This window comes from Panonychus citri, unplaced genomic scaffold, assembly GCF_014898815.1.
Source record: "Panonychus citri isolate SS breed McGregor unplaced genomic scaffold, ASM1489881v1 Contig00128, whole genome shotgun sequence".
Lineage (NCBI taxonomy): Eukaryota > Metazoa > Arthropoda > Arachnida > Trombidiformes > Tetranychidae > Panonychus > Panonychus citri.
Genome location: NW_026515533.1, coordinates 64158 through 90234, shown reverse-complemented (window position 1 = coordinate 90234; position 26077 = coordinate 64158). Strand labels below are relative to the sequence as shown.

The following is a 26077-nucleotide window of genomic DNA, read 5'->3' as shown; positions in this document are numbered from 1 at the left end:
TAATTTAATCAAATAATCAAAAAAGCGATAATTTTAATCAATACTTAATTGCGTAACCATCATTGTAAATGATGTCTTCACATCTTTTTGTCCATGAGTTAAACAAATTTTCACAATAATTAGGAATCAACTTTTTGCTATTCCAATTGCTAACAATGAAATCTTTCATCTCATCTCGAGTATTAGGGACACAATCAGAATAAAGAAAATCTTTTTTGTTACAACCCCAAACATTTTCAATTAAATTTAATTCAGGTGAATATGGAGGTAATTTAATCAACTTAAGGTTGATGTTGTGTAAATAGTTACAACAACTAAACCATTCATTAATTAGATTAGCCCGATGAGCGGGACAATTATCATCAATTAAAAAACATTCAGATTGTCCGAACTGAGATTTAACTAAATCTACTACTACCGTGTCCAGGATCTCCAGGTAAACATACTGATCAAGCCGACAATCAAGTGTAACCAATGGTCCAACACCATTACATGTAATCGCTCCCCATGTTGATACAACTTTTCTAGTACAATGATCTGATTTGTTAGTGTAGGTTTGATCATAACGGGTTCCAATAGTCCTCTTGACGTTTTTAATCCCATCACGTGATGATGAAAAGCAACTTTCATCCGTGAAGATACATTTGTCCACTTCTAAGTCTTTGTATAAGGAGGCAAAAGCGACTCGATTTAGTCTTTGTTGTTCATTTAGACGTGATTTAGTAGCTGCATGACGAGTTTTAATCCCTTGAGATCTGAAGAAATTGTTAATTGTTTGAACGGTACAGTCCAAATCTAACTCTTTCCTTATTACAGTTGAAGGTTTGAATGGATCTTCGATCCATTTCAAAAGAATATTTTCCTTATCATCTTCATTCAAATAAGATCTTGAACCTAAATATCTCGTGTTTAGATCACCACGTTGTTGACACAATGTAACCCACCGCCAGGCTGTTGAGGCACTAACACCTAATTCTGATGAAATTTGGTTGTAACTGAAACCTTGATTATGAAGCGCGAAAATTTGGCTTCTAATTTCTGAACCAATTGGACTAGGCATTCAAATTAATTAATTAATTAACTAATAACACAACAACAAAGGTGAGTAACTGTTTACCTTTGACTTCCATTTAGTCATTTTGTTATCTTTGGTTAAGTAATTATCGCTTTTTTGATTATTTGATTAAATTAATCAATTGTTTGTAATCATTACCTGCGCAAATGATTTTCAATCCATTCGAAACTCATTTTTCACGACTGTATATCTAGACTATGAAGAGAAAAAAAAAATCCTACTCAATGGTCAACATGCTAATGCTAGTATAAGTTTTACAGATTTTTCACTCACCATAATCCAGGAGATGAAATGATCTTCAGGAGGAAAATTTTTCAACCAGTAAACATTTTCAATATTAGCTAACATGATGATGATGATGGTGGTGGTGGTCATCCAAATGATGATGATGATAATGTTATTATCGTTGTTGTTATTGTTGTAATGATTGAATTATTTAAAGGTCACTTGTATGGGAGGAGGATGAGAATGGGAATGAGATAAACAGCATAGAGCAAATCAAAAGATTCCAATCAATAAGAAATTGAAATTGATTCCATGAGAAACAAACCATGTATCATGGATGATTATGAACTCAAACATTTATCATCATGATTTATCCCCTTCAATTCAATTTCAAATGGCCAAACAGCATTTATTATATATATAACTGATAAGTTATGACCAGTAACTAAATGTCCAGTTACTTTAGTTGAATGTCCACTTTGTCTTCCTCAATAAGCTGGGATGTGTTTATGTTTATCATTATTATTACTATTTTGATACCTTAATGATAACCAAGGGAGGAAATCAATAACAATCAGCAATCATCATGTCACAATTCAAATGGAAAATGTTCAATTCCAATAGTTTTCAGGTGAGTTTTTCATCAATTGACAAATGAAATAAAATTAACCAGAAAAAGTAAACAATTATTTTCAGACATGACGAGTTTATACAGAACTGAAATATTAATCATTATTATCATGATAATCATCATGACTCTGAAATTTTGCTTCTCTCACAAAGTATGTTACATGTTTTGATTTGATTTTTGAATTTAGAAAATGAAATTATTTCTTTATTCTTTCTTTTATATTAAATTTGATTCCTCTAAGACTTTGGCAGGTTCAGGGAGCGAATAACATACGATTACGAATATCATGACTACGAAATAATATCATGTCAGAATTGAAATGAATCTTCTTAGAGTAACTTTGTCTTCAAGGGAAATTTTACCTCTATTATTTTTCCAATTCTCTCTCTCTCTCTTTCTTTCTCATGCATCGAGAAAAACATCATCATGCTCATCAACATTTTTCATGGCAAAATTTTACTCGACAGAAAGTTCTGACAGCGAAAAAAGAAGACAAATTTTCTCTGTTTTTTTTTCTAATCTAAACTTTTTTTCATTCTCTTCTCATCATGTTTTCATGGGGAAATGAGAGGTTTATTTTGACATGTTATTCATAAATATTGTTATCATGATTGTTGTCATTATCATGGAGAAACAATGAAACAATAACGTGAAACCCTGAATAGAACATGAAACAGAAAAAAAAAAGAGAGACCTTAACAAGGTAGAACTGAGTTCAGAACGTTATTATTACCATGTTAATACTCATGGAACCATATCTGAGCATCGATATTGAAACTCGCTCACTTCAAGTTGTCTTACTGAATCTCCTTCCATTAATCTATACTCAGTCTTTTATATTGATTTTAGATCAAAATTCATAAAAATTTAGTATTCTTATAAAGAAAGACAATTTTTAATCTTATGAATTCAAAGAATTTTTCATTTTTGATAAAAATCAATGTTCTGATTGTATTCATGATCTTCTTCACTCAAAGTTTCGAGTCAAATGTAATAACCAATTGATTTTCCATTCAGAACTTTTTTTTATCACTTCAAATGTAATTATCATCATCATTATGATAATAAAATTATTGTTACATTATCATATTACATTAAAGTTAATTTGGTTATCATAATGTTGATAACAATAATTTTCATGGTGATGGTAATATACTGAATGAGAAAGATACTGATAATGAGTTTATTTGAAATGAATGAGATAGAAATTCAGTTTTTTCATTCTATTCTTTATTAACTCCACCATAAAAATAGAGAGAGAAAGAGAGAGTGAGAGAGAGAGACTGAGAATTAGAGTGAGAGTCATATATTTATGACAGTGAGATACGAGGAGCAGGGAGGGAAAAGTAACCCCAGAGTATTTTCTTTGTATTTCGTTCATGATGATCATCACATCAACTGAACTTTTTCTGAACGGAAAATTTTAAAACTCTTTCCTGCCTGAATACTATTTTGAGTCACAGAAAGTTATCGATAAAAAGTTCAGACAGAAATTGAATCGTTTGCAAGTCCATTTTTCATGATTCTCATGATCATCATGATGATTATTATTATAATCAGAGTAGCTTTATGTTTGGAACTTTTTTTATTTTCTGTTCCTCAAGATATTCTCATGTTCTTATGATAATATTATCAGTAATCTATTTATTATAATATTTTCCAATTCCGTTTTCAGATTTTCTCTCCTTCTACTCTCTTTCTTTTTTTTCATGTCAGTTTCAGATTCTTGATTCAGTTTCATGATAAATTATGAGTTTTATTTGTTTGTTTCCCTTTGACTTTAAGCTTTTATTATTTTCATCATTTACTAGTAAATATATTTACCTTTTGTTGTTATTTTCATACATGAAATTACACTGAGCTTAAAGTTCATCTATCATGTTAATCAGAGTGCAACTGATCAATATTATTATAAAAGTTCATGAGAAAAAAAAGTTGCAACAAGATATTGATTCATTTTTATCTCATCATTCAGATTCTTAAAATTTCAACAGAAAAAAAGTTTTCTCTTTCCTTTTATACTCTGTTCAATTACTGGTGATTTCCTTTTGAATAAAGTTCATTATCAAAGATTATCATCATGAGAGAAAGGAAATGAACTTTTTCTCTTTAGTTTTATCGTATCCAATGAGCAAACTATCGGAATATACATGAAATTTTTACGCTTCATCTCAATTTCAATTCAACTTCCGTCAGGTTATGTAAAAATTTCACAATTTACAAGTTTCATCCAGAATATTTTGATAAATTCTCACTCAATTCCATCATGAATCAGGTTGGTATTAAAAAGATAGGATTGAAAGTGAAGTGGGAATGATAAAAATTCATATATACAATAACCATTAGATCAATAGGGCTATTATCATGGATAATATTTCATGATATGATTGGATAATAATATAATAACAATGAATCTTTGTAATAACTTGAAATGTGAATCAAATGTATTTGTATGACTTTTGATTCAGTTTCACTGATTATCATACACATGATAGTTGAATTCAGTTTACTATCTGCTCATTTACCAATCTTGATTCTATGATAACAACAATTCACCCTGAATATCATTATGAACATCATGAGATGATGCTGATTGTTATTATGTTTCTTGTCCAATTTTCTGTCTTCCTTTTGACCTGAATCCGTTTTTTTTTTCATTCATTTCCGTCTTTTTCTTTTTCTTTCTCATTCGCCCTCCCTTTTCCTTATAACTATCATCACCTCCCACTATCACCATAATCGTGATAGAATATATAACAATAGAAAGCAAAGAATGAGACAGGAAAATATATGTTTACTTCTCAAACTGAACGGTCATTCACTCAGAACTTTCAAAGTTTCAAAACGAAAATCTAAATATCTTTTTAAAAAAGATTCACCGATTCACCTCTCATCTCATGTATCGAATTACATGATGTCTACATGATGATACAACCTATTTCAAATGGAACTTTTCTTTCCATCTATTCAGAAGAAATGAAATACTGGACGTTTATGACATGGAAATGAACCAAAAACCTGAAGGTATCATGGAAAGTGAAGCAACCGTGAAATTGGATCTTCATGTTTGTTGTTGTTTGCATCATCTTCCTATTAAATCTCTCTCTCTCTCTCTCTCTCTCTCTCTCTCTCTTTCGTTTCCTTTAACTACCTGACCAGATAACTTTGGATAAGAATCCTATCAATATATTGGTCATCTTTTTGAATTATAAACCAAGTTATTATATCTAAATGTTATTACGACAACCAATCAATTCTAAGGTCTCAGAACTTTCCATCAACCTTAACCTTTTCTCATTACAATATCTTTATGCTTATATAATGAAAATAAACAATCTCATCAAATACTAATAATATCACATATCCCTTAAGTATTGATAAAATTTTTTTTCTCTTTCTCCTTTTTATATTAATAGTTATCATGATATTGTATCAACATATACTCAGCAAAAGTTCATTAATCATAATCATCACTGATGATAATGGTCATCGTCATCATCATCATCATTAGAGTGATCATCATGATTATATCCGATAGAGAAAAAGGAAACAAAATCAATCAATGGAAATTTATTGAATCATGTTAAGAGTTAATTGTCAGAAATAAATATCTTACAATGTTGTTTTTTTATCGATACCATCAGCCTGTTGATTAGCGACAATTACAATTACCCTGACAATTTATCTCTTTTTTTTCGGTTTAGTTGTAACATGAAAGATTCCAGGCTAACAGTAAAAGCTATTCAGTTAACTATGACAATCGATATTGATGAAAATCATTAAGTTCTATTAGATAACTTTTCGATTTTGAGATAATTCGATGGAGGGATTTTCTTTTCCCATCCATATTTTCATTCAAGGATTAAGCTCTTTTTCCTCTATGAGCTAATCGTTGAGATTTTCGCTCTAAAATGAAACCAAAAAGCTTAAGAACTTTTCTTCGTGATTTTTCATCTTCTCTTTCAAAAATGATTCTGTTCTCATCTCTAACAATATATTATTCATCGATTGATATCATGATAAGGGTAATGATATATATCTATCAAAACTCAATCGACATTCTGAGCTACAGTTAAGTGATTTTTGAAATGTCATTCTGAGTCTCTATCTTCTGCCATGAAGTCATGAGAAATGAAAATTTCTAACTTTTTCGGAATTTTATGTCTACAAAGTTATATAATTCTTGAAATATATTTTACATTAGTTTCATTAAAGTTCATTTTGAAATTTCATGTTTATTATCAGATGACCATCACGTTGACGTTTATAATGATGGTGAACCTCAAGTTCAGGACGAAATGAGAACCAGAATTGGAACCAGAAATAACTTAGGTTACTATGGGAATGGAAAAAAATAACAATGGCAAGGAAAGAAACGAATAAGAAAATAAATCGAATCAATTTTTTTCTTATTCAATTTTTTTTTCTCTCCTTTTTTACTCTTCTTTTCCTTCATTCGGTAAACTGAGAATCTCAAATGATGCTAATAATGACAGAGAAACATTTAGTCATGATGATCATGATAAACACCATGAGCTACTGATGATTCCTGAACTTGACTGATTTTCAATTCTTTTATTAAGTTGTTTGTATTTTCATTTCTTTTCTGTCAACAATGATCAATTGCGATTCTTATTAAGGTGTAATATCGAGCGTAGAAGATCAAATTTCATGGTTATGATGTTTTCATCACAAGAAAAATCCATAAATGACCCTCAGGCACATTGACCATTAGCTTATTTTCGAATGATTTTTTTACCTTCATCCTTTTCCTCACTAATGAAGCTTAATAGCATTTACTCATAGCTGATGACTGAGAAGCTATTAGAGTGAAGATAATTGAGACGGGAAAATAATGGTGAGAAATCTCAGAAAAGTTCTGAAAAAATGAGTATTATAATATATTCGTATCCGTTGAATTGGTCATGAGCTATTGTGTTGACAATTTCAACCCCTTTAAGTTATTAAAAGTCAAAAACTTTTCACCAAAGTTCATAATAATTGCCGATAAATAGTAAGAGGTAATTTTCATGGGGATATTTATATTTATATTTATCATGTTCATGACCATGGAAATGATCAATATCATTGAAAAGCTTTGTTGGTGATATTCAACTGAGAAAATACAAAAGTTCAACCTGTTATCTGAATATAATCCAATGACTTTATTATTATCATAACAATTACTCAACATCTTATGAACTTTTCCCTTCAGTTGAACTGATGAATTCATTATTATGTTCATCATGATCAATGCAAGTTAATTTAGTTACAAGGATTGAATAACTTTAGAGAAGTTCATTCCAATCTATTGGTGATAATTTTTTCGTTTACAATCAGATAATTGAGGGGAAAATCATGATTAAGTTGAAATCTTATTTATTACAGTGATTGGACCTTTAATTTCTTGTGATCAACCTCGGCTTAATCATCGTCTTTATCACCATGATTATCATCATGTATCAAAATCTGCAACTAATCAGTTTCGCAACTATTACTCTCATGGGAAATTATCAATTGCAATTAGCAACATTTTACCTCCAATACACTTTGTTGATTCTTGATTAATGTTGTAATACTTCAAAGTACTTTCAGATTATCATGGGCAAAATATTATCAAGATAATATAATATTTACTGATTTTCTTGTCCTGGTACCGGTTTGGGTGTCATAAAGATTAAGGATGAGGATGAAGATGAAGAGACTGAAAGTTAAAAGGTAGGACAGAAAAAAATGAGAAAAGATGAAAAAAACTTAGATGAAGTTTCTCATCCTCATCTTTTTCCCGTCAGCAGTTATAATGAAAATGATTAGAGAGATGAAGATAAAATATTAACTCTCTCTCTCTCTCTCTCTCTCTCTCTCTCTCTCTCTCTCTCTCTCCCTGTTTGTTAGATGATACTGAAGCTCTGAGAATAGATCATATGAAACTTTGATATTCACATTTTTATAATAATATTTTTGCTCTGCCATTCCCTTTAAGTCATGAATTTGTCTTTCATCATGAAAAATTTATCATAATAATCATGGTAAAATTCATTGAGTCTAACGATTAACAATCTTATATTAAAGTCTAATAATTTATTTGTGATTCATCACTAAATGGATACATTTGCTTCAAGCTAATTTCCTTGCCTCTCGATCATCATTTCAAGCTTCATGACGATAAGCAAAATCATCATCATCATCATCATGTTAATTATCACAATAAATTCTAAGTGATAATGAGCATGATAAAACCAGGAAGATGAACGTGTATTTTTCATCATCGCTTCTGGTGTTGACAGAATTATTAACTTTACTCTGATCATCTCGAGTAAATTTTCCTCCTCTTCCCACCTCAGTCCATGAAACTCACACTCTCACACCTACAACTCAATCATTATCATCTTAACTCATTATTATTGATAATTCATATTATATCTTCATCATCTTAATCTAAATCATTGAATCAGAATCATTACTCAAAGAATTTTATCTTCCATTATGCTTAACATGTTCTCTCTCTCTCTCTCTCTCTCTCTCGAGTTGTTCTATTCAACGAATTCAATTTTCGAACTCAGTTTTATATATTCATTTATTTCTCAATATTCTCATTATCATGCTCATTATGTTAAACTATTAGAAGAGAACGAAAAAAAATTTCTTATTCTCATTAACTCCCACACTCTTTTTTTCATTCAGCTGATGAAGAAGCGGTTTTTACTCCACCCCAATCTTCCTCTCTCTCTCTCTCTCTCTCTCTCTCTCTTAATAGCATCTTATACCAATCTAATTATCTTTGTGGTTTAACATGGTGGTAGTGATGATGATGACGATGGTGATAAAGATATAATTATCAACATAGATGCTAATCAAGGTAATAAAGGATAACAATTTATTATTAATCAGTATTCAGAATTAAATTCTGAGGCATATTTTTTGCCAGAATTCATGGTTACTGATGAGAAGTATGAGATGAAAAAAAAATTCTTTCACCATGATAATTATGTATTCATGTTTTACTCATAAATCAAGTTCAGTTTCCGCCCATTTCTGAGTAGTTTTTGTTTACTTATCGTTTGATTGTCGTTTTGTGGTTTTCAATGTTCGAGATGAAAAAATAGACTAACATGAGGATAAAAAAAGTTCTAATTCAATTTTCTTCCCCTACGAACATTTTCTCGAATAAATCATTTTCGTAATCATGACAAATGACACTTTTTCTTTTGTTAATTGTTACGAATTTAAATTAAATCCATGACCCGAAAAAATGGTTCATAGTATCACTTATATTCTAGTTGTTATTACTTTTTGTTTGTCTCGAACTTTTTTTTCTCTGCTTTCATTTTGTTCATCATTCAGAACTTTTTACTTCTCAGAAAACGGAAATGGAGACTGGAAACAACGAAGACAAAAAAAAGAAGAGACACAAATTAGAAAGTTTTACCAATATTTTCATTCGAAACTTTTCATTAGAACAAAAAAGTTCATCTGAAAAGTTCAATTCTAACAAGATCAGGGATTATGAATATTCATGAGTTGTCTCGATGATGAAGATCATTATCATTATTATTATTACTAAATAATATATTTTATCGTTTCCATGAGGATCTTTTTTTAGATAAAATTGAACAACTTTGTTTTCCCCCTTCATCTTGATGATTGTGACAATTTCGAGTGTAAATATTATTTTCTCATGATTAATATCATGAAATCGTAATGAAAACAAAAGCGAAAAATAAAAAACTTTAAATTCAACTTGAACTTGATTATTATACTGTTTGATTGTCAGTTGTTGATTAAAAATAAATGATATTTAACTTTGGTTATTTAAGTGGCATCTTTAATTGTTTGATTAACAATTTGATGATTTAAAGGTGATTAAAGTTAATCAGAGGAGAATCAAGTAAAATGAATGGTTGAAAATGAAGACACATGGAAATAGTAAAAGATTAATGAAGGTTAATCCGTTTGGATTAAGGTGATACCTTGGAAACTTTGTCAAGATTATGAGTAAAACAATGGACTTTGAGAGTAGAGTTTCTTGATTGTGGTTAATTGTGATCATTACCAATTATCTCTCAAGATTAAATTGTTATCATATCAATAGACGAAAATAAAAATGATAACAATTTAAAGTTATCTAACTAATTGTCCAACCATTGTCATCACAATTAAAAGAGATAATCAACAATTTAATCTATATCATCATAAAGCTCAATTATTTAATCATCATTAACTATTTATTATCAAGGTAAAAAGCTTACCTGTCATCATGGAGACAGGGACAAGATAATCTTCAGAAATTCTCATGAATCATGAAATAGGCCTGTTATTATTACTGAATTAGTTCATGAATCTCAGAAATTGTTTGCTTAGTTAATGGGAAAGAGAGAGAACTTGAAATTTCAATTCATCATCAGAACTTTTTACTCTTTTTGGTTTTAATTTTCTCTGACAGATTCGATAAATAAAATTTCAGATCTATTTTTAGCCTCATTGTGATTCTGTGCCGATAATTATGTGACTAATGATGATAATAAAATGAGGCTTACACACCTGAAGATAAAAATGAGAATTGACATGAAAATCTGGTGATTGGCTTAACATAAAGGTAACTTATGAACTTTAACTTTACTCATAACTGAAATTATATTTTCTCAGGTTAAAGATGATTAAATTTATGTGATATTAACATGATGGAAATTGGGTGTTTACTTTATCATGCAAAAAAAAACTCTTGATCTTTTGGAAAAGTTCATATCTATAATATGGTTAAAAGAAATCACCATGTTAGTAGTTCGTTAATTGATATTGTTAACACTGTAAAGAAAAGTAGATCAAGTGTAAATAGGAAAAGGTAAATGGTTAGGATTAAGATTAAGATTAAGGAGAAGGTATCAAAAAGTGGATTGCGATTGAAATTTTCAGTTGAGAGATGAGTCAAATTTAGAGAGCTAAAGATGTAAAAAATGATAGATAGATGATGAAGAGAAAATCAATATTTATCATCCAACTATTGATCATGATGAATGTTGTATGTATTCTAGTTCAGGGCATTTCTGGAATATACACCATGAGATTATCTTGAGTTGGTATGATTTTCCCTTCTTCATCCACCCAGTCAACTTAAATATCTCTCTTATTATTATCACCATCATTATCTTTTCTTATCATTTCTCATCTATTATCATTGAAGATTATCTCAAATATATCTGACGGAACCATTAATTTAATCATTTCACTCAACAACATGATCATGGTCATGATAATAACACTGAAAATCCAACATGTAAGCTGAACATGAAAAAAAAGGCATCTCAGTTATGTTAAAGTAAATATCTCTCTCATTCAGATTAATTTCCAATAACAATATAATATTATGAATGATAATAATAATAATCAACACAAACATAATTACATCAGCCTAACCCCCTACCCTGAACTCACCATGTTTATTTTTCATAGTATAATTATCATTGTTGTTATCCCTTTTATATATAATGAGTTAAACCTGAATTTCGGTTCATTCACCAATCAGCTGATTATTATTCACAAGTCAACTGTTATTAATAACATTATCACAATCACTTTGTTGTCAATTTATTAATAACAGTAGGTAGCATTATCGTCAGAATGATAATGATAAGAAAGAAAAGTTCTCAACAATGAATGAAACTGAGGAAGGGAAAAAGTTCTGAATGTTTGTTTGGGAGAAAATTTTTACTCATCTTTTGTTATTCCAACAACAAGATCAACATTTATATTCAATTTTCAACCTTTTTCAGATTCTTTATTCATTATACATGATGTTTCATGGTGTTGAGGACGAGATTGAATTTATTGCTAGTACAAAATTAGAAACAGAATTTTTCATACATCTAATTTATCTCCATGAAAATTGAGTCTCTTCTCTGAAACTGTTCTCTATCCCCCTGATTCTGAGGTCTCAAAATATTTTTGATTCCTTGGGTTCTGAATAATTGATAAAATTTGAAATGACCATTGGATAGTTGGTAAGACTAACATCATGAATATAAGTCTGAATTATATGTACATCTGAATACAATTTAAAATATTTATGAAGCTTTTACATTGAATAAGATGATGATGAAAAGATGACCATTGGCCACAAGAAAAATCTTATTATAAACCAATGGTCATTTCTTTTTATTTGGTCAAGAAAAACATTTTGATTCTTGGTTAAACATTTATGGTGAATATTAAAAATTGATCATTAATTGATTGAGAATTTCAAGTCAATCAGAACTTTACAATTTCCAAGATAATCAATTCTATTTTTAAAAAGAAACAACTAAATTATTCAGTTATCATGATTGATTTAATAAGAAAAACTCAGGAGACAAAATCTCAATGATTTCAAGTTCTGAACACTGAATTGGTAAAAAATATCATTGATTTTTGATTAATCTTTGGCTGATTGTCAACAATCAACTCTCATTGTTAAATCAGCATTTTCATTGACAATTGAATAACAATTTACTCTGATTCAATTTGAAACTTTTCCCTTCAGCCAGTCAGTCTCTCTCTCTCTCTCTTTACTTACCTTGATAGAAGCAGAAATAACCAGGAAGTTGATTCATTTCAGAATCATCACCATGATTATCATGTGAATGAATAATTCAGCTGAATGAGTTTCAGTTAAACTTTTTTCTTGGAGTCAAAAGTTTTCTTAGAACTTTGTTTCTCCCCCAATTACTTGCCATTCACAAAAAATAAGGTAATGAAAAAAAAAACCTTTTCCATCGGTGAGTTTGTGATGATTAACCTGCTTCGAAATGAATGTAACAGTGGGTGGTGGGTGGAAGGAGATGAAATCAGAGTAAATGAGATGGAAACAGTTTCCAAACCAGAATCAAAGTTTCACCTTTCAAAGTCTCTTAATGATAATTAGCTCAAATTGTAATTGATTTCAGTTAATGCACATTAAAGCCTTGCAGAGTTTTTTTCACTCCATCCAATTGATTAACATTTAAAGTGATTTAATTTGTTTTTTTCCAAATAATTTAAACAATTAACACTAATCATTTAAATTTAATGATTTTTGAAACAGTAAATCGCTTTATTGATTTAGTTTAATCTTCAAATTTTCATTAGATTGATTGGTAACTGAGTCTGGACCAAAGTGTTACCACTGGAGCTCTGAAAGTCAAATAGGTTGAAATTGAGATCGATTTGACTAATTAGCTTTAATTACGCCTCCGGCGATACATAGGACTACTCAAGGCATTTATTGATCAAAGGGTATGAAAAATAAGGTGAAAAAAGTCTTGAGAGATCGAAATTAAGACAAATGAACGAATATCATAAAAAAAAACTCATTAATAAGTGTTTCTTTTGCATTATTTTAGAATTTCGCGCCAAAAAAATTCAAAATTCTTGAAAAATGTTTGGTGTACTTTGGATAAATCTTTGCAGAATAGCTTAGTATACATGTATTCACTTTGGTGATTATCACATGAGTGTATCATGTCAATCATTGATAGAAAGAGGATAATTCTGAGATAACTTATCTGTCATGACAATTGAACTTTGAGAAAAAGTTGCTGTTGAAATATTTCATGAGATTGCTGGAAATTTAAGGATTTCAGTTCACTGGAGATAATTGTTCAACTATTTTCTACAGAAATTTCCAAAGGCGATGAAAACTGTAATCCACAAGGAGTAAGTGCCTGAGCCATGGTGTTTTCTGTGTCGGCTCATGGAACATTGAAAGAATTAATCTTTAAAATCAGGAACTTTTTTCCTCTCTGCAAAATGAACAAAATATGATCTATGAAATATAACAAATTTTTCATCTTCATCTCTTTTCATGATCATCATTTTGTCATCATTGGGGTTATTATTATGATTACCTATGAACCATTCATTGATTCAACCATCTACAATTCCTTGGAAATTTCCAGGATCAATTCTCATGAAAGTTCTGAGGTTTTCTCTCTCTTTCTTTCTATCGCTTCCTTTTTCAATATGTTTCCTCTGAGAAAAATGAAGAAAAGAAAATTTTTTCTTCCTCAATGACGATCATCTTCATCGTCTTAATATCCTTTTCCTCCACTACCCTTTTTTCCAACCTAATAATTCAGTTTCAATTCAATTCCTTTTGGTCGTATTCCATGTTCACCATGTTATTTCATGAGGAGAAGAGTAAAAAAAAATGAAATTCTTTTTCTTTTCCTCTCTCTTTTTCTCATGTTGTTATTATTTCTTTTGGTGTATCTGTTCAATTCATGGGATTCATTGGATGATTCTGATGATGGTGTATGAAAGATTCAGACTTACGATTCAAAATCTTCCCTGAAAGGTTTTTCTTTTCATGAAGAGTGGAAACTTTATCATTGTATCACTATATTATTAATACCAATCTGTTCAACAGGGGGAAAAGTTCATGTTCAATGAGTAAACAACCATTGATATGATAAAGTTTTTCTTTATCATCTAATAGATTTACTAGGAAATTTCCTCTCTCTCTCTCTCATTCTCACATGAAACATACCCTTTAGAATAATAAAACAATATCATGATAGATATTATATCAAATATCTTCATTACTATCAGATAATAATTCTGATTATGATTAATGACCAGAGAAGAAAAAGACAATCAAATATTCATGTTGACTCTGAATCGTGATGAATAAATAAAAATGAGAAAATTAGAGATGAAAATGAATTTTCATTCAATAATAAAAGTAAATAGAACTGATTTTGAGCATTTCGAAAACGAGATAATTTTCAAATCGATTATCATGAAAAATATGAGAATAAAACTTTTCCCTTCTTCCTCATGAAATCATCTCTATTTACAACGATTCCTTTAATTGAATATGTGAATATCTTGTTGCTAATTTTAAAAATCAATTAACAATTTAATCACTTTGTGATGAATGATTATTAATATGTAACATAGTCATTAACAGTTATTTTACTTGTCATGATATGAATAAGCCTTCAGGGTGAACTTGAAATTGAATCTGTTGAAAATGAATTTTCAACCATTCAACTGATACATAAAAGTTAATGAAATGATTATGATGGTGATTATTATTATGATATAATTGATGATGACAGATAATGATGATGATACCTGAAACTTTATCATCATGTTTTACATGAGAAATATTCAAATCAATAAACTGATTCTCTGAATTTATCTGATATCCATGATACTCAGATTATTTTCCTCCATCTTTGATCACTTGTTTCTCATGTTGAAATTACCCTGAGGGTTTACAAATAAGTAATGAACTTTTCATTTTTCTCTATGAGTTTAGATTCATTTTTGTTACTTGTTCTTTTCTTTGGGAGAAAAAAAATTGAAAATATTTCGAGTATCATCATGGTTATATTACCATGGTTCGAACTCTTTTTTTTTCTTTCTTCTCTCATTCTCTGGTTGTTCAGTTAAAGTCTTACCTTGGAACTTTTTTTCAGGGCATTAACTAAGAAGAAAAAAGGAAAATAATTTCCTCACAAATATCATGATGGTTATTTTGAACAAATGAACTGAACTGTAATTGAGATAATTTTGTTTTTACTTTTTCTCTATTACAATTTTAATAGAGTTGAATGAACATTTTTCAAAGCTCAAAGAATTCAGCTCAATTTTCAAACTCTCTCTCTCTCTCTCTCTCTTAATGGTCAACTGATCGTCCAATTGTTTGATGAAATTTGTTGATTAGCAAAATTATGGAATCACTAATGAACTTTAATCATCCTCATTACTATTATTACATGATTAGTGTTTAACATCACTGATTTGGAATGACAAATTTTGATTAATTTCCAGTTTTTTCGGATTACGTTTCAACGTATTAGATTACCGAATGATCAACATGGACAAGTTATTCTTGTCAGAATCAACTTTCTCATTCATTATATGGAATAGAAGTTTGGAAATTCTATTTATAATCTACCTGATCAGCATGAAGATCGTCATCAATAATGTTTACCTTTCATCGGAACAAATTGAGGCTCGTGTTCATATGAAGTTGTGTTTTCAGAATTTTCTGTTTCATGTTTCATGATGATTATCCAAAAGGGTGAATTTTATTTTCTCATCCTCAAGTGCAATGATGAGGGTGGCAAACCGAAGGTAGATTAAGTTCCAAAGGGTGAGAGAATTGATGATGATGGTCGAGGAGGAGGAAAAATTTTTGATTCTCTCGGTGGGATTTTCGGTAACAAATTTACTTTCCATTTGAAATTGAGACTTATGGTTCTTATGATGATGATTATAATGGTAAAATGTAGCAAGAGAAATGATTTGATATCATGTTTGATTGAAAATGATGATGATTTTGGTGGATTCTGGTTTGATTCTGATGATGGAAGACAAGTTATGATGAGAAACTAGTCTAATCTCAACTGGTTACTCTTTGGGAGTCGGTCGGTTGGAAATATCTCATATCCTCTTTGGTGGAAATTGAATACATCAATTCAGACCTGCGTTCATGAAGCTCAGAGATGAAGCTGAGAATTTCTTTCCATGTGATACTTTGCAATTCTCTCTCTATCTCTCTCTCTCTCTTTCTCTTGTTTTATCTTTTTTTCTGCTCTCCGTGATTTCATCTTTCGAGTTGAAGTTTAATATTGAAAAAATATTCGGAAAATAAATCGTAAAGACAAAGTTATTTTCGATCGGAAGAAATATTATCGAATAGAATTTTTTTTTTCTTTTCTTTTTTCTCTGGGAGAAACAGGGAAATCATAGCGATATTAAGTTGATAGAGAATCAGTGAGTGAGATTGAATGATAAACAACAATGAACCGGAAGATATTGTTTACCCCTCTAAAGTTTATCATCTTTTAACTGTAAGAGTATTAACCCTGATGAAATGAGGTGAAATTGATCATCATTATCCTCTCACTACAAAGACGAAGTGGGAAGACGAATCAATCCTCCAGATCTTTAATCATCATCATTTTAGATACTATTGAATTCTGGTTGATATTGAACGATAACATTGAGATTAATTCAAATTGAGATTTACTCCGATTCATTTGGAGATTGGGTGAGATTCATTTTCAGGGGATAAAGTTACAGGTTTGGACATAGATGAAGTTCTTGACACATCAATAATCATTACCTTTTATTTCATTTTCATTTTTATCAACTGAACAAACCTAAGATTTTGAGCTTATGAGAAAAACTTTCTTTCACAAATTGATATAAATAACAATTCATTAATATTATCGATATTATCTTGAGTTAGGTTATATAATCCACCATGAAAGTGATTAACACAATCAGAACTTTGATATTCTTGTTAAATTGTTACTTACATTTGAGCTGAACAAGTTGACCAATCGATTGACAATCAATCGATTAGCTAATTCTAATTAGTATTTTTCTGACAATACTGAGAAACAGAGCATTAAGACATAATTGATCATCACCATGATTACATTTTCTTATTTCAAGTTTCAACTCAATCACAAGTTCAATTATCGTGTATGAGCCACTTGAGTTTCCATGTAAACTTAATGATAACTTTTTTTTCTTGGTCTGTCTTTTTTTACCCCCTTCATCTTATTTTCATCGTTAACATGATGATAAAATTACATGATGATGACGATAAACAAGATCACTGGTATTCCGTTGGTTCTGTTGTTGTTGTTGTTGTTTCCCTCATATAATTCATATAATGATGATAATAACAAAGAGCATTATCATTATTATCTTTGTGATAATATTTCGGGAGAAAAAAAGTTCAGAAGAAAAAGGAAAAAGAGAGAGAGAGAGAGAGAGAGAGAGAGAAGGAGAAGGAGAAAATAGTTCCAAGCTATAATTCTGTGTGAGAATTGATAATGATAATGGCGATGGTGAGGAGTAAAAGCAGGTAGATAAAACTCTCGAGTAGACATTGAGAGTGTTGGAGTTTTTATTTCGGATAAAAGGGAATGTTCAGACAATAAGAGTCTATTAAATTCTGAATCATGGGAATCAGGTCATGAGCTGTTTGTGTGAATGAATGTAAATACAACAATGGTTGAAAATAATTCGAGAGTGGGTTAAGTAGTAGGAGTGTGAGGTGTAAAAAGTTCTAGGTAGTGGTTAGTTTTAAATGTTCACTAATATGTAACCTTTTTTTTTCTCACCACAGTTTAAGAAAACTGAATAACAGATTCGAGAAAAGTTCAAGTGCTATCGTTTAATTTTTCTTCGTAATGAACATAACAAAATTATCTAACATTAAAAAATCGTTCTCAAGGTAATTGTTGTTATCTCTTTATTGTGATAATAATCTTAATCTCTCTCTCTCTCTCTTTCTTTCTTTCTTTCTTTGTAGAACTCACTCATTAAGAAAATATATCAGTTTCCAAGTCTTTTATTGATTCTTGAATTGAACTAAATTCAAACTGGAATTTTTTTATCACCAGTAACCTCATCTTCTCCCTCCCAGTAACTATCATGATGTTTATAAAATTGTATCTTCTTTAAGCTTTCAAACTATTAACTTGATCGATTTACAATAAGCAAAACTTGATTAGTAACAATATTAGATGATTTTACCATAATAAGAGCAGAGGAGATGAAGAAAGTAATGAGGGAAAAAAGAGGAAGATGATTGACTAAGACAGACAGACAGACAGAGAGAGAGAGAGAGAGAGAGAGAGAGAGAGAGAGAGAGAGAGAGAGAGAGAGAGATGATGATGATGATGATAAATCATTAATTGCTTCCATTGGTTTTCTCTCTCAATAAGCCAATGAGTTCGATCGAAAGCAATTTACAATTAGAAAAAGCTCCAAACCAATACATTAGATTATACAGAGTGTTCTTTTCGTTGATCTTCCACTTTGAATATATAAACTCCCTTCAATTCCACCCCACTCTGAACCTCTCTCTCTCTCTCTCTCTCTCTCTCTCTCTCTCTCTCTCTCTCTCTCTCTCTCGTTGTCTTCTCTCTCTTTTCCTTTGACTGTCTTCCCAAACTATTGATTTAATCAACTTAACCCAAAAACTGTAATACCTTCAATTGTAATTGTTAATGTTTTTGTTTTTTTTACTATTACTTTGTTGTTCATCTGAACTACTCTCATGTTTATCATGATGGTTCATCTTGAATTGAATTTAAATTTGTAATCGCTTTTAACAATTCAATTTGTTACAATCAATTTTGTTCCTAAACTTTAACTGTACATCTGATAATCAACAATACACCAATTGAGCTCAATTACTCTGCAATACAAATGAATGACTATCAAATCAAATTAAAGTTATCGATTATAATTTATGTGTATTTAATATGTAATATATACAAGTACATGAATATTTGCCAGCGTCTCTGGTAAATACTGATAAATAACATGAATCTGAATAAGTGTCACCATGATTATAAACATTTGAAGACAAAAATTGATCTTAACCTAATCTAATGGGTCAATATGAAACCTACTCCCAATGCCACATGATGATTAATATACTGAATAACATATAGTGAGTAATGTTAATCAATTACCAAAAATACTCTTGATGGAAATTTGATCAACTTAATCATGATAATAATATTCATAAGCATTTCAACCTCATTTCCAAATCTCATCATCATATTTATCACCATGGTGAAAGTGTGTTAATGTATTATTATCATGACGGTGATGACGATGATGATTGAATGTAAATAATACGAAACCCGAGGATAATAATTGAACTAATAAAATAAAAATCTATTACACTAATTGACTTTTTCCTTTCACAAATCTCATTCATCAGAATCAGATGAAATTACTCATGATCTCATGATGGGATTATACCAATTCTGAATCAATGAATGACAGTGAGATCAGAAGCTAACAGAATGAGAATTTAAAATGACCATTTTCATGATGATTCATTATTATTATTCAGCTTCATGATGATTATGGTGAGATAAAAAAAATATCAGTTCTACTCAATTAGAGATGGAAACTTTTTCAGATTGAAATATTATATATTCATGTTGATAACTTTCTGGTGTGAGTGGTCAAGGTAAAAACTTTAGATCATAAGTGGATGACCAGAGATGGAAAAATAGATAAATGAAATTGGTCCATTTTCAACTGAATTCCAGAATTGAAATTGTTTATCAGAGCGAATCATCATGATCGTCATGATCATCATCATTATCATCCTCATCATGGTCGTCATCGTCATTATCATAGTGATAACAAAAAAAAACCAAACCAGAATTATTATCATAAAGATAATCAAAAACTATGAACCTGAAAAAAGTGTAATCATTGAATCTATCAGAGTTTAATATTATCTCTATGTTCAATTGATGACAATCAATTTTATCATCATGATTGAGCATTAAATCATCGTCTTCATGGTCGTCAGCTGATAATACATAATCATGTAGCTTATTATCATCATGGTGAATGTTGCATAATAATTCAAATGAGTATTAATAACAGCTAACGAAATAGTCAATAATCATGAAGTAAACAGGCAAAAAAAAGTATATTCAATATGAAATAAGATTCAACTCTGAATATTTATCGTGATATTGATTTGGTGAAACAGGGATGATGATAATATGTACATGGTGGGTGGAGGTTGGGTGGGTAGTGTGAGATGAGAAGAAATATTTTCTGTTAATTCTACATCAATAGAATATTTTTCTCTCTTTTTCTCTGTCTTTGTTCTTTCTTTTTGCCCCTGAAATCTTCTCTCTCTCTCACTCTCTCTCTCTCTCTCTCTCTCTCTCTCTCTCGCATCTTCATGATACTTCTCATCATCATCTTTAGGCGGTGTGTTTATCCCTTCCACTTTTTGCCTTATCTTTACTATCAATCACTGAATCAGCAGAAAGAGAGGAAAAAATCTTCCCCTTCTTTCAATAACATTTCCCTTGGACTGACAGTTTGTATCCCACCCTCTTCCTCCTCCTTTCACATCTCCCACTATTCATGGTTCCGATAACATTTTTGTTATTATATTATTATCATATGATAATGATAATACCATGAAAATATCATCATCAACATGATGATATTGTTATATATTAATGTACAACAGAAAAGTAAGTGATAACCATATTATCACCACTGAATCTGATTCAATGAAATTTTATCGTTACTCAAAAAAATCATCTTCTAGTGTTCTAATTAGTTTGTTTTCTATTTAATTATTTGCAGAGAGAGAGAGAGAGAGAGAGAGAGAGAGAGTACGAGTCGAAATACAAATTCTGTGGAATTTTCCATTTTCATGAATTCTGATGATTATTTTTCTGGTTATTTACTTTTTCTGTTGACAGTTTTCTGAACTTCTTTTATTATTCTTTTCCCTCTCTTTAAGTTCTAGCGAATGATAATAAAACGATAACATCTCCATGTGAGAGGTCTTTCCTCCCTTATCTCCATCTATCTCACTCATAGTGATGGATAATAACGCATAGACGATAAACTGTCAACTCCCATAAGAACGAGAGAGTATAAAAAAAAAGTTCTTTTGTTTTTGTTTATTCTTTTTTCCAGATAGAATCAAAATCTTGTATCTTATCTCTCATGATGATGAAGACAATAAATAAACATTACCATGAGAGAGATGAGAAAGAAGAGAAGAGAAAAAAATTCTGATGAAAATCAAGAATCTACGAAGAAAAATATAAACTTTTATCTTTTTCATCTTCTTCCATTTTCAAGTGGAATACGTCGATAAAACTTTTCCATTGGCATTTTCATCTTAACTTTTTTTTTCGATTTGAAGGGAAAAAAAGTTCTTTTACTATCTTTTCGTCATCTTCATCTTCATCTCCATCCTAATCTTTTTTAGGTTCAAGTCAACAATTCAAAGTCAACCTAAAGATGATTTCAAGGTAAGTGGGTGTGAGAATCAATATCAACAGAATCATTTTTCATGGAAACGAATAAAAAAACTTTCAAAATGCTCATCATATTGTGAGATTACAATTAACTAAATTGACTAATTGTTACACTATAATTCATTCAAAGTATTATATCATCACATGATAATCAATGGAAATTGGGTAAAATTGTGCAATCGTATCATTAACTCAATGAATAAACTCATTAGCATGATAACAACTCGAATTGTTGATCAATTGAAGGTTTAATTGAAGGTAGTAAACAAGAGAGAGAGAGAGAGAGAGAGAGAGAGAGAGAGATAATGAAGAGAAAAAGTTTGTTTCAAGTTTCGAAACTCAGACTGAACAATAATTCGTGATGAACATGAAACAGATTAACTTATATTAGCTCATTTTATGAGATTCCTTCACTTACCCAGAGCAATTATCTTAATCAAATTAAATTTGATGATGATTTGAAGATATTGGTCCAAACAGATGAATAATTAAATTGAACAGATAAATCATGAATCCATTTTGATGAAATTTTTCATCTTTCAAGTTGATCAAATTAAATTAACGTTAATCATTTCAAGTACTCACTATTAATTTACAAAATTGGAATATCATCTCTATATCTGAACGTAAATATATAATTCTTTGAAAATATTACCATGAAATAATAGTTACACTCAATATGATAAAAGCCCTGAGGGTATTTCATAAAATACAATATTAATTCAGCTTGAAAAGTTTATTATCAAATTAATATCATGTCTACTTTCATACCATATTCAGTATGAGATATTATTATAACAGATAGAGAATTAGAACTCGAATTAATATTGATTCGAAAAAAAGTTCTAATTTAAACTTTTCGAAAGTTTAATCTCTTTTGATTCTTAGGCTTTTCGATTCCATGCTGATTGCGAAAGTTTCATCACTTGGATGAGGAGATGTTTCATATTAACTATGAATTATATTGATCGAAATGATTTGCTAATTTTTTCATATTCTTCTGGAACTACAAGTCGAGTAGCTTTTTTTTATTATGTTCTAGAACTTGATATCTGAATGTGTATTAGAACCTAAAAGTTATCGATCCATCGAGAGAGTTTTATTACTGTCATGTTATTGAATATATATCATGAATGAAAATTTCAGGTTCTAAAAGATTTACTATCAAGACGAAAATGAAGACGATGTAATAATAATGATGATCGAGGAGAAAGTTCTGAATATATTTTCGAATTGAAACAAAGGTGAAGAAGAAAGAATGAAAAAGAAACGAAAGAAAGAGAAAAATGTTTTCCTTTTCTTTGGAAAAATTTTCTCTTTACTCACAATTTTTTCGATTTAACAATATTTCCATCTCTCTCTCTCTTCCCGATTATACAATTCTTAATTTACTTTCTCTTTTCTCACGGATGACAGAATTTTCTGCTCTGAACATACATTTATCTCGAGAGAGAAAATATCTCTTATTACAAGAGAAGAAGAAGAAAAAAAATTGGACATTCGAGTTTATTTACCTTCTATCTAATTGATTACAATGGACAATTAACTATCGAACGGAATCAACATGTCAAGTTCCCATGTGACGTTCATGGTGGTTAGAACTTTTATCGAATCGAAAATGCTGCAGAATAGAAAATTCTCCTCTAGCCCCAATCTCTCTCTCTCTCTCTCTCATTCTCTTTGTAGTGTTCGTGACTCGACTAGGTAATGTTATATCAACATGATAATCATGATGATGATAATGATGATGATCATTTTAAATCGAGAACATTTTATAACATTTTCATTATTTGTGTAGCAATTATATATTATTTTGTATCGAATTTTTTTTCCATTCCAAAAATTTTCAGAATAAAAAAACAGTTCTCAAAGTAAACTTATCATGAAAAGAGATACCCTTGGATTCCAATGAGGTACTTAAAATGGTTGATAAGATGATCTATTAAATGGTTAGTAATGATTTCGTCTGAATTTTATAAGAAAAAAGATTCAGTTGAAACGGAATCATGAGATTAAAGTAAACAATGATCAAGGAAAAAAAGAAACTTCGAATTGAATAAACTTTTCCATTTCCAAAAGAAAGAAAGAAAGAAAGAAAGAAAGAAAGAAAGAAAGAGAGTATTAGAATTCTGAAAATGATCCTCAGAATTTATCTGACGAATAAGATAAAATAGAAAGAGGGGAAAAGAATAGACTCAAAATTCTGAGAGATTTTTCTCTTCAAAGTTACGAACTTTTTTTAAATTCAGTCCAATTCAAATATTCCAAGTGTTTGGAATGTTAATTAATAACAATTTAGTGTTACTATCAATTCTTGTTCTAATTATTCAATGTGTTGGTGATAATTTCATGATAAATTTGATTCGAAGACATTGATGTTCATGTGATTAATTTGAGTAGAAAATCAATTCTGAAGGAATGAAATTGTTGAGCAGTAGTTTTTTTTGCTTCTTATTCTTTTTCATGATGATCATCAACCATGTGAATAGTTCTGAAAGTTCATTTGTATTAATATACTAAAGTAATAAATGTTTTTTTCTTTGCAACAGAAAAATTCCTTTGGTGTATTTTTCATTCTCTCCATGAATAAGAACAGAATAATTTCATGATAATATTCATATGATGATGATGGTACAAAAGGATTCCAATGTTAATCAATGCCCCATGGAATAGAAGCAAAAAAAACCTCGAATCAGAAAATGAAGAGAGAACGAAAAAGAAAGAGAGAGAAGATAGAAGAAGATGACTAAAGAAGAAAGATGAAAATAGTGTTGATAATGAGAGAGAAAGAGAGAGAGAGAAAAAAATTCTATTCAGCCTTTGGAATCCTTTAGAATGCTAATAGTTAACCCGCTCTTCGTCACCACACTTGATGTGATTCCCTATTGGGTTCCCAAATTATGCAAACAACAAGCAAGAAAAAAATATCATCAGTGTAGAAATGATAATAATTATCACCATCAACACCATCAGAATCACTGATTATTAATCAAGGTGAATTATCAACAGAAAAATATTCAGCTGAAAATTGAGTAATTGATGGAGAGGAAAAAAAAAGTTGAAGGTTCCAAATAATCACCAGGGAGATATGATGAGTTTTCATGGTAAATAAATGGTTAAGAAAATAAAAACAAAACAAAGTATTCATGATATTCATGGTATTCATTAATTACGCTGAAATTACAATGAGTTGAAATTTTTTGATTGCAGAAATTACTTGGTTGGTTGTTGGCTGTTTGTTTACTTGTCAGCAAGAAATGTAAACAGATTAATTTATTACTTGATTAAGAGAAAAGGATTAGTGTTAATCTTACCTCAGTATCTTTGGGTACAATGTCAAGAGTGTATCCTGAAAGTATCGTTGGATCAGCGTTGATATGTTTAAGTGCTAAGTTTACCGCCGGCATAACACCCCGGCCTATTGAACCTTCCGGTATTTTCGAGTTGAGCGGGAAAAATCCGGCAGTGTAAAGGGTTTTGGGGGCTCGGGCCGATTTGGTACTTCCCTTTGGCCCACCCAAAGTCCCACTGCCTCTGGCACTCTTTTTACTTTTACCTGTTATCACACCGATATCATTAATACCGTTATCTTTACCGTTGATAACACCGGTACTTGATGATTTGGTTTGGCTGATGGTATTGGCAGTGGTTGTTTTTGTTGCTATTGTTGGTGTTGTTGATGTTGATGATGGAGGTTGTGGTGATGGTGGTGGTGGTGGGGAGAGTGAGACTGTGGGTGAAGTGTACACAACATGATCACCATTGATTAGTATTAAACTGATCGTGGTAGCAATCAATATAATCCATTTGATCAAAGTATTGGTTACACAATTTAAATTAAACTTATCACAAATCATTGTGATTGTGTTGAGGGTTTTTTTTGTTGTTGTTTATTGCTACAAATTAACTTAATTTAAACTAAAATGATTTGATGATTATTATTGTTGTTTATGTTTTTATTAGATGATGAAAGTTTGTTTTTTGTTTGTTTGTTTCTGTTGATGATGATTACTGATGGTTATGATTGTTGATGATGATAAGATGGTGATGATAATGATGTTGATTGTAATTGAATGTTGACTTGGAACAGAAAAAGAAAAACTTATTCGAACAAGAATAATAATAAAACTTACTCCAAGTCGAACTGAAAAAAAGTAAACTTAGGATATTTTCTCTGATAGTAAACTGAGTGAGAGAGAGAAAAGAAATTTGTTCGAAAAAAAGAATCCACTCAGAAAGACTAAAATGGAAATGTTCACATAGAACTAACTCGAACTAAATCATGATAAGAATCGATTCAAATTCCATGGTAACAGATAGTTCCATCTACATTCT

General features: G+C 30.0%; 1 protein-coding gene across 2 annotated transcripts in view; it reads right to left on the bottom strand.

Annotated features, from left to right (window-relative positions):
* LOC128390794 (gamma-aminobutyric acid type B receptor subunit 2-like) overlaps positions 1–25912 on the bottom strand; it is a 73227-nt gene extending 47315 nt beyond the window's left edge. Inside the window, exon 1 of one of the 2 annotated variants that reach the window (XM_053350555.1) lies at positions 25057–25912. In XM_053350555.1, coding sequence (XP_053206530.1) covers positions 25057–25599 — 543 coding nt within the window. In that variant the 5' untranslated portion in view covers positions 25600–25912. The remainder of the gene's footprint in view (positions 1–25056) is intronic. The other variant, XM_053350556.1, reaches the window with a different exon arrangement.
* Positions 25913–26077: the final 165 nt, after the last annotated feature.